Source organism: Pelecanus crispus, chromosome 26, assembly GCF_030463565.1.
Source record: "Pelecanus crispus isolate bPelCri1 chromosome 26, bPelCri1.pri, whole genome shotgun sequence".
Lineage (NCBI taxonomy): Eukaryota > Metazoa > Chordata > Aves > Pelecaniformes > Pelecanidae > Pelecanus > Pelecanus crispus.
The window spans coordinates 3,054,052-3,063,728 of NC_134668.1; the positions used below are offsets into that span (position 1 = coordinate 3,054,052).

At 63.3% G+C, this 9,677-nt stretch overlaps 1 protein-coding gene across 1 annotated transcript; it reads left to right on the forward strand.

The window, feature by feature from the left end:
• Positions 1-505: 505 nt before the first annotated feature.
• AAAS (aladin WD repeat nucleoporin) lies at positions 506-7,635 on the forward strand. Its single transcript, XM_075725000.1, has 16 exons — positions 506-628; positions 790-917; positions 1,345-1,400; positions 1,566-1,657; positions 1,999-2,045; positions 2,588-2,686; positions 3,509-3,652; positions 3,834-3,954; positions 4,222-4,346; positions 4,586-4,646; positions 4,816-4,906; positions 5,465-5,558; positions 5,698-5,765; positions 6,770-6,851; positions 7,206-7,290; positions 7,507-7,635. The coding sequence occupies exons 1-16, from the start codon at positions 506-508 to the stop codon at positions 7,633-7,635; spliced, it is 1,545 nt and encodes a 514-aa protein (XP_075581115.1).
• Positions 7,636-9,677: the final 2,042 nt, after the last annotated feature.

Consider the following 9,677-nt stretch of genomic DNA (forward strand, 5'->3'; position numbering starts at 1 on the left):
GGGGACCCCACGGGGGGGGGGGGTGCCCGTGCCCCGGCCCCGCCCGGGCACCACGCGAGCCGCCAGCGCCGCGCCACGCGCCGCCCTCCCGCCCCCTGCGCGCGGCGCGCCGCCTCTCGTAAAGGGGCAATGCTCCCGCAGCGCCGGACCCTCCGAGTCAGCGGCCCCCGTTCCGTGGAGGAGCCCCTAATTCAGCGGAGGCGTCTCGCTGCAGAGGCCAGGGCGAGCCACGCAGGCCCCGCAGGGCCGTATCCGGGGGGGGGGGGGGGGGGGGGGGGGCGGTGCCGGCCCGCCCTGCCCCTCCCGCGGCGCGGGCACCGGGGCCGCGGCCCCTTTAATTCCGCCCCGCCGACAGGGGGCGCGCGGCGGCGGCGGGGATTGGCCCTCGCCGGGACCCGTCGGCGGGAGGCGGGAAAAGGCCGCGCGGCGCCATGGCGGCGGCTGCCTGAGGGCTGGGGAGGCCGCGGGCGCGAACGGGGCGCTGCCCCCGCTCCCCCCGGCCGCGATGTGCTCCTTGGCGCTCTTCCCGCCGCCGCCGCCCCCCGGGGACATCGCCCTCTACGAGTTCAACAACGCCTTGGTCTGCGGCCGCCTCTGCGAGCCGCTCCCGCTCGCCTTCCAGAGCCAGGTCGGCCCCCGCCCTGCTGCCACCCTCGCCCCTCGGCTGTGCCTTCCCCCCCCTCTCCCCACCTTCGCGCCCCTCCTCACATCGCCGCCTGCTTTCTGCCACGGGGGGGCCCTTCCCCGACCCCCCCCGCTTTGCTCACCGCGCCGTGTCCGCGCTCGCAGCTGGCAGACCTGCCCGTCCTCAGCCTGCCCAGGGAGACCCTCAAGGCTCACAGCCGGCTGGAGCACAGCACCCGGCCGCCCTTCATCCACCACCGCGAGTCCCTCTGGAAGAGATGCCTCAGTGCCTGGTGAGCGCGCACCCCGCGGGAGGCAGAGCCGGGGCTGCCCCTTCCCTTGGTATCCGCGCTCACCTGCCCTTCCCTGCACCTGTGCTGCAGCCTCCTTGCCCAGCAGAGCCCCGAGAGCGCTCGCCTACGAGCAGCAGGAGGGCACAGCCTGCTCCTGGGCCTTCGCGGTGCTGCACAGCACCCCAGCCGGCTTCCTGGGAGGGGTTGGGGGTCATAATATAGCTGAGAGCTCAGTGCAGCTGGGGGCAGGCTCAGCAGGTGCTGGTGCCAGGGGTGAGTGCCCCCAGCTGAGGGGAGAGGTGGTTTGGAGGCTTTGGGGCTTCTCAGCAGGTGAGGGGGGATTTTGAGAGGGTGGGGGAGGCAGGTGGCTGGGCTGCCTGTCACCAGCACGCAGGGCGAGGGGGGCTGACCGAGCTTTCCGCTGCAGGCGGGACGTGGGGCTGTGCGGGGTGCTGAAAGAGATCGCCAGTGCCGACGAGGAGGGTGAGTCCGGGCTGCTCGCAGAGGACCTGGAGATCTCCTGGCTCTCTCTGGATCTCGCTTTGATCCTTTGGTTCCCTTCATCCCCTTTTCCATTGTGCCTGTCCCTGCCCGTCGGGCCTCTCACTGAAGAACACGGAAGTGCTCATTGTCCTTTTCTCCCTGCAGGGCTGCAGTGGGCGAAGACAGGCTCAAGCTACACGCTGGCCGTGTGCCACTGGCTTTCCTCGCTGCATGGCTCCTTGTTCCCCCACCTCTCGGTGAGTCTTCTCCGGACGTAACCCTCGTGCTCAGGAAGGCAGGGGCGATGCAGCATGTCCTACGATGCCGACCCTGCGCCGGGGGGCTGGTTTGGATGGTGGGTGGGTGCTTCCCAGCCAAAACTAAAGCAAAATATTCTTCCTGGTGGTGCCCAGCTACAAAGGCTGCAGGTTTCCTTCGGCAAAGGGATGAGAATGGGTGCTGGAAAGGCGTTAGGACAGTAAAGTGCTCCAAGACGGACTGATATTTGGGGGGGGCGGGGAAGGGGGTGTGTGTGGATACTGGGGGGTCCTCACTGCTGTACCAGAGGCAGCTCAGCGTTAACTTTTCTCCCCTGAAGCTGAACAGCGAAGACATGATCGCGACGTTCTCCCAGGCAGTGGACTGGTGAGTCCTGCGTGTTGTGAAACCGCCGTACCTGGGTGTCTACGAAACCCTGCGAAATGGGGCTGTGGAGCTGAGCGAAAGGGGTGGGAGTACGAGGACAGGATCACCTCACTTTTTATGTGCTCAGCCTCCCCATTAGACAGATGTTAGGGCAGATATTTCCCCGTTGCCTCTGGCTGCCCCAGTTTGTGTATGACGGCAAGAGGCAAAGCAGTGTGCTGCACATGGGGGAAATGGCATTAAACTAGATCAGGGCTTGGAAAATTCCTTCAAATACCGACCCTAGACTGTTTGTTAACCAGCCCCTCGGCACCACCCTGCGAATAATTGCCAGGAACGGGGAATTTATCAAAGAAAATGGTCCCATTCAGCAGCGCAAAGGAAGTTTTATTTCACTGGTGACTCTGGAAACTGCCTTTATTGGCCATGGGCGGCTGCTGGGTGGTCACACCTGATGCCCGAGAGTCCATCACCGCTGCCTTGAGCCCAAAATGCCGGTGTGGCAGCTGGTGTTCCTCACCCTGCCCTATCCCTCTCTCCAGGGCCGGCTGCACCGTCCGGGCCTTTGCCTGGCACCCTCACACCAGCAAGTTTGCCGTGGCTCTTCTGGATGACTCCATTCGGGTCTACAACTCCAACAGGTGAGAGCTGGGCTGCTCCCGGGCACCGCTGGCCATGTCCCTGGAGATGCTGCTCCTCGGGGGTTACCTCCGCACACCCCTGCTCCCTGTTTTGCCCTCTCACATCCACCTCCAGCACGTACCGAGGATTCCCCCGGCATCTCTGCCCTGCGCTGCCTCGGTGTTAGCCCAGGCTTTGCTCTCGCCTGCACCGTCTGTCCCCCAGAACTTCTTGCTGCATAGCAGGAGCTCTGAAAGGACATCTCTGAGAATCTCCGGCCTTACTTAAGCTTTGATTTTTCTTTCCCTCCCTGCTCCTGGGGGCAGCCTGGGCAGGCACAGGTTGCGGCAGCACACGGCCTGGCTGCCATCACAGGCAGCGTCTTGGGTGTTGTTGAGCCTCCTTTCTCCCCCAGGTCTCCCTGCTCCCCCAGGGCATGTAAAGCCCTCCTCAGGAGAAGACTCTGCCGGCTGGTCCTGCAGCCCTCCCCGCGCCTCCCCGCTGAGGCGCTCTCCCCCAGCTGGGATTTCAAGCCAGCAAGTGCCATCTCGCACCCTGGGGCCGGGCCGTGGGCAGCACGGGGCACGGCGCTTAATCACACGAGGTGTGCGCTGGCTCGCTGCACGGCGCCGGTGTCACCTGGCCGGGGTCTCCTCTGTCCCCCCTGCCACGGAAGCAGGTCACAGTGGGGCACATCCCCCCTCCCACTCTACACTTTTAGCCTCCCCACCATGGTCAGAGCTGGAGAGGGGACACTGGGAGATGGTCCACAGCCCGCCCTGGGCGGTGTGAGCACTCTGATCCCCCATTTTCCCTCGTCACGCTTCCCTCCTCTCCGGCAGCGCCACCATCCCCTCGCTGAAGCATCGCCTGCAGAGGAACGTGGCTGCCATGGCCTGGAAGCCGCTCTGCGCCTCCATCCTTGCGGTCGCCTGCCAGAGCTGCGTCCTGGTGTGGCACCTGGATCCCACCTCCCTCTCCACGAGGTGACAGCCCCGCGCGTCTCCCCGGCCCTGTTGCAGGTTGTCGCGAGCCCGTTGGGGTTGGCTTTGGGTTAACTCCAGGCAGGTGGCTGTCCTGACAGCCGATGCATCCCCAGCCTTCGGTGGCATGCAGGCCAGCCCTTCCTGCTGTTGACTGCAGCGGTTTCTCTCTCCTTCCCTCCAGACCGTCGTCCGGCTGCGCTCAGGTGCTGTCCTACCCGGGGCACAGCCCCGTCACCAGCCTGGCGTGGGCTCCCAGCGGGGAGCTGCTGCTCTCGGCGTCGCCGGTCAACGCAGCCATGCTGGTGAGTAAGAGGCTGTGCCATCTGGGGTGCTGCTTTGGGATACCGGAACCACGAACATGCCACGGGGTCACCAAGGGATGGTTTGGCTGTGGGACTGCTGGGGACAGGTGGCGTTTCCTCGGGATGGATTAGGCAGCTCTTGAATTTGAACTGGATCCAAAAGCATCAGTCTGTATTCCATGCAGAAACTCGCTCAAAGCTGCGCTAACTACCCAGTCAGCATTCAGGTCCTGGTGTCATCATCCTCCTTACTGTCCCCTCCTCCAGGTGTGGGACGTGTCCACCGAAAACTGCGTCCAGCTGCAGTGGTTTGGGGGCGGGGGTGTCACTTACTTGGCTTGGTCACCGGACGGCAGCAAGATCCTGGCAGCCACTCCCTCCGCAGTGTTCAGGTGAGCTCCCTCCCTGCGAGATATTTTATTTCAGCCCTTATTATCATTTTCATTTGTTCCAAACCCAAGCAGATCTGGATTCTCTGTGTCCTAACTGCTCCCATTCCTCCTGCATCTGATGTGGCGGGGGTAAAGTGGGTGGGTAATTGGGTCTGACATCTTGGACTCCTCTTGGAGCAGCAGAATTGGGGCAGATCCCAGGAATTTATCCCACTCACTTTGGCTTGTCTCTCTTCCAGAGTGTGGGAGGCTCAGATGTGGACATGCGAGCGGTGGCCCACTATCAAAGGACGCTGCCAGGTAGGATGGGGGCACTTCCCACCTGTGTGGGGCTGATGTTGCCTCTAAGGCCCTCAGGTGCATGTACAGTGTTCTAGTAAACCTCCCCCAGTTCCAGCTGGCTCCAAAACATCCCTTGCCAGCTCCCCGGCCTGGGTAGTGGGTGTTGACGTGGCTCTGTGTCCCACAGACGGGGTGCTGGAGCCCTGACGGCAGCCGACTGCTCTTCACGGTGCTGGGCGAGTCAGTCATCTACTCCTTGTCCTTCTCGGAGTACCGGGGTGAGTCTGCCCAAGCTGGCTGCTGAGGCGAAGCTTTCCAAGAGCCAGTGGCTGGTCCCCAAGCGATCCTCTTGCTTTTGGCTGTGGCTGGGCTTGGCCACGCAGGCTTTTTGCTTATTTGCTGCATTTCCCGACCTGGTGGGCGTGAAAGGATGGAGGCAAACCCAGGACATGCAGGGGGAAGGGTGTCTCAGGGGTCTCTCAAAGCACAGAATCTCTGCGGGGTCAAGTGGTTTTTTTTTCCCCCTCTCGCATTGCTTCTTGCGCACAGTTATGATCTTAGAGTCACAAATGGTTTGCAGGGCAACTTGTACAGTGGGTTCAATGCTCAGCTCATGTGGCTTCTTGCCATGGAGGCAGCTGGTCATGATGTTTGTTGAGGGGAAACCTCCGCTGTCCTCCATCCCAGATGTAAGCAAGTGGGCTAGCAGCATGTCACTCCACAGTTCCTCTAAGAAACAGATAAATTACGTATCACTTCAGAAATAAAAGTGTGATTTATGGAGTGATGTAGTAATTCGAGCAGGAGATGAGAAGTGACCAGGCTGTTTGTTCCAGGGGAGATGCAAGGGCAAGTGGGAGGCTCGAAAACAGCTTCTATTGTGGCAGATCTGTCCGAGACCACCTTCGAGACGCTCTACGGGGAGGAGAGGTGGGTCTGGCTGTGCCCGTGGCCCTAACACCACACCTGGGAGGCAGAGGGGGCTCCGTGCCCCCCTCGGCAGCAGCCCCCTGGCGCTGGGGACGTTGGCTGGGCGGGGGGATCTCACCGCCGCTCTCGCTGCTTTCAGGATTGGAGGAGAAGTCCACTCCATGGTGTGGGACCCCACCGGTGAGAGGCTGGCCGTGATCATCAGGGGTAAGCGCTGCCTCCACCCCGCCTGCCCCAGCGCTGGGCTCTGCCTGGAAATCCCCCTTCCAGCAGCAGAGGGGTGCAAACCCCGCTGAGGTGAGGAGTCGGGCCGAGGAGGCAGCTCCCACTCTCCGTCCTTTCTCACCGTGACTCCGCTCCTCTGTATCCTTTGGAGAGGGATGCCTCCGAGTTCCCTCCCCACTTCCAGATGGATGAATCACCTCTCCCAACCCCCCTGCAAGGTCTCTGTGTTCCCACAGTGCCCACATTACGCCTGGAGCCCGACTGGGCCTCTTGGCTCCATTTCTAGGGGCAGCCCCTGGGATAATTGAGCCATTCAGGCTCTCCTGGACAGGCCCCACTCCGAGACAAAGCGGACCTTTGAGGGAGCACCGAAACACGGTGCTGGGGATGCTGCTGCCTCGGGCTCCCTCCCTGCATGCCACCGGTGGGGAGACAGCTGAAGCTGCTGAGCCCAAACTCATTTTTTTTGCTGTGCTTAAAGCTGGGTGGGGAAGAAACTGGGTGGGGGGAAAACCTGAGGGTACCAGGACTCCCATAGCTGGCATGCCCCTGTCCGCTGCACCTCCAGGTAGGTCCTGCGAGGATCTCGGTGCAGAAACCCTGATAGGATGGAAAATAACCACACTGGAGACAGGGCCCCCATGTCACGCCTTAAAGGCTGGGGTGTTTCCAAAGGAGTCACCTCATCTATTGCCCAAACCCTTCTCAGCCAAACCTACCTCCCCGAGACCTCGGAGCCAGCGTTAAAGCACTGAAGGGTCTTTGAAAGCCCTGTCCTGAAATCCTGCGCACCTTGGTGTGAGGAAAACGCGGTCCACAGCCAGCTTCCCCCCACCTCGGTGGCTGCCTGCCCCAGTCTCTGCAGCACCCAGCTGCTCCCCACAAAAACCTGACCTCCGTGTCCCCGCTCCGGTGTCGAGGGGCCTGCCTGCGTGCCTGTGCCATCCCTCAGACCAGGGAAAGCCTTACCGCTCCTCCTCCCCCAGGGCACGCCGACGCTCCCGGGAGTCAGACGGTCATCGCAGTGTTTCGCACCCGCAACAGCCCCGTGTTTGAGCTCCTGCCGTGGTGCGTAGCAGCAGATTTTGGGTTGGTTTGGGGTTGGCTGAATACCAGCAATCCTCCAGGGCGTGGTGTGGAAGAGCAGACCCACCTCGGAGCGGAGAGACGCTGCCGCCCTGGGCTCCCGCTTCGGGCAGTGTCGCTGTTTTCCCCTAGAATCGGTTGCGTTTTGGCCATATTGTCTGTTATCCACCTCAAAGCCCTTTGCTTCAGGCTGCCCTTGCCTGGTCCATCCTGGCAGGGCCCAAATGTCTCTGCTTAACCACAAGTTACCCTAAAAGTGCCACATCTTGCCGGTGTGACCGAGTGCTGCCCCGCGGTCACACTGTAACAGCGGCTTTTCCTTCTCCCCACCACCAGTGGTTTCCTGCGAGGCGAGCGTGGTGCGCAGCCCCAGATCATCGCCTTCCACCCCTGCTTCAAGAAGGGTGCCCTCCTGACCGTGGTGAGTGCAGTCCCCCGTTTCAGCAGTTCTCGGGGCTCCCTGTGGCAGTGCCTGAGGGACATCAATCTGGTGGCTGAGCAGGGCGGGTGGAAAAACCTCCCCACGGTATCCCCGTCCTTGCTGGGGTCACAGAGATGGTGACAGGGTGACGCTTGGGCTGTCACCCCTGCCGCGTCCTGCACTCATCTGCCTCCTCTTGTCCTCTTCGCCCTCCAGTGCTGGTCCACGGGGAAGATCAGCCACATCCCCTTCTTCTTCGTGAGCACCCATGTCCCCTGCGCCAGCCCCAGCCCCGTCATGGCCAGCGCCAGTGTGCGGGAGCAGCCCCTCTTCTCGGAGCTGTGACGGCACCCAGGTCCTCAACGGCGCCTTCCCGAAGAGCCTGCGCTGGGACGCTCCCTCTTCAGCCTCCATCCTCCTGGGACGCACAGCGTGGCCACAGGTGCCTTTCGTACCCCTCGTGGTCTCACAGCTCGCGGGGCCAGCGCTGTACAGATTACAGCTGGGTCTTTGTCCCCGCTGCCCCTCGCCGTCACTGCGCCTCACTCTTTCCTTGCCCCGTGGGGATGACAGTTTTGTGGGCGGCAAGTTCTCAAAGCCCCCTGGGTCTGGGTGTGCTTCTGGGGCTCCAGTGCTGCTTTGTGATGTCAAAAATAGCTTGGGATGAACCAGCAGGAGAACATCCATTCCCTGTGCCTTAATTAAACCAGACTTAAGGCACCTACTGCAATGTTGGCGTGCTGCAGCGGCAGCACTGGTGGGTGTGAGCCCTCTGCAGCCCATGGGCCCCGGGGGCTTTGTTTTGGGGTTAAAGAGCTGCCCCACGACAAAAGGTGAGGGCAGAGGGGGCTGAGGGGTCCTCAGCCGTCAGCGCAGCCTCTGGGCTTTGTCTTGAGGGTTGAAAGCACCACCAAAAATGAACCAGAAACTCTGCGGCTCCATCAAAACCAAACCTCGGCCTGTGTGGGGCGGCAGCCAGGTGGTGAGCAGTGCTGGAGGCTCTGCCCCAACCCAAGCCCCGGCCCCAGGTGCTCGCGCCAGCCCGGCCAGTACTGCAGTGGTCATGGGGAGCAGATGGGTCACCCCCCAGCACGGGGATTAGCGGCGGGGCGGGGGGAGCAGTGTGGTTAAACCCCAGGGATTACACATGGTTAATCCCCAGGATTACGCTGCAATCGCTCTGCTAAAACCTGGGGTGCGCAGATGATGGGGAGAACACAAGGGCCCTGCTCCCCCCACATCCTCGGCTCTGCAAACACCCCTGGGACCCCCAAAGGCACACCCCGACACAGGGCAGGGAAAACCCCCCGCAGGGGCGAGGACGGCAGCAGCGGGGCTGCGTGGGGAGCGGAGCTGAGCCCGGACGGGGTTGGCACGAGGATACGGGGTAAAAGCAACGGGGTACGAACCCGCTCTGGCCGCTGGGGCAGGCCTGGGGGGGCTTCACCTTCTTGGGGCTCCCTGGTTTGCTGCTGGTGACGGCTTGTGCCCACGGCGCCTCAGAGGACGGTGCTGAGCGTCTCTTCCTCGCCCTCCTCCTCTTTGGGGCTGGGTGGTTCGCAGGGCAGCGCCCGCAGGTACTGGAGGTGCAGCCGGGTCTCGGCTCGGCTCCTCTGGATGTACTGGCCCACGTAGAGCAGGACGGCGCCGAGCCACCCGCCCACAGCCACCAGCACCCCCACGTCCGGCGCCCGCGGCTGCCCACCCCCCTGCAGGGTCTCATTGCTGGTGGGGGGCAGCGCTGGGGGGGCCCCCCCCGGGCACTGGCAGCCTCGGGGGCAGGCGGGCAGCCCCAGCGCCAGCAGAAGCAGGCAGGCTGCCCGCATCGTCCTGCCGCGGGAGCCTGGAAGCGAGGGGGGGGCTCTGCGTCCCCCCGCTTCGTGCTGCCGGCTGCGCGATTCCGTGGCGGGGGGGCAGCAGGACGGCAGGGTTCCCCTCCCAGCGCGGGCGGGGGGGATGATGCCTGCTTCTGCACCCCAATTCACAGCTCCTTGCAACCCCGTATCGCTACACACAGCCCCGTTCCCCCCTCCACCAGCCCCCCCACTGCCTGAGCAGCGCATGCGCTGGGAACGCACTGGTTTTTACTGGTGTCGGGAACCCACCAGCAGCAGACAGCTATCAGGAATGGGGACAATCTTCAGAGAAATAGATCCAAAAAGTCTCTTGGCTTGGGCTGTGACAGGGTTTGCACCAGTCTGACGCTGGGGCTGGGAGCAGCGATGCCCCCGGGGGGAGCCTGGCCCCCCCAGCTGTGCAGGCAGCCCCCTCAGGGTCCCGCTGTGACCCCATTACATGTGGTGAGCGGGGACGGTCTCAGCCGCCCCAGCAGCAGGGGGGTGGCTGGGCGAAGGGTCCCTTTTGGGGTGACCGTGATGGGAGGGGGC

What these genes read in the sequence shown, in the direction of transcription:
- AAAS (XM_075725000.1), top strand. Translation starts at nt 506, where the DNA reads ATGTGCTCCTTGGCGCTCTTCCCGCCGCCGCCGCCCCCCGGGGACATC. An exon ending in CTATCAAAGGACGCTGCCAG is followed by an intron (nt 4,647 to 4,815) that starts GTAGGATGGGGG and finishes TGTGTCCCACAG; the next exon opens with ACGGGGTGCTGGAGCCCTGA. An exon ending in GTCCTTCTCGGAGTACCGGG is followed by an intron (nt 4,907 to 5,464) that starts GTGAGTCTGCCC and finishes TGTTTGTTCCAG; the next exon opens with GGGAGATGCAAGGGCAAGTG.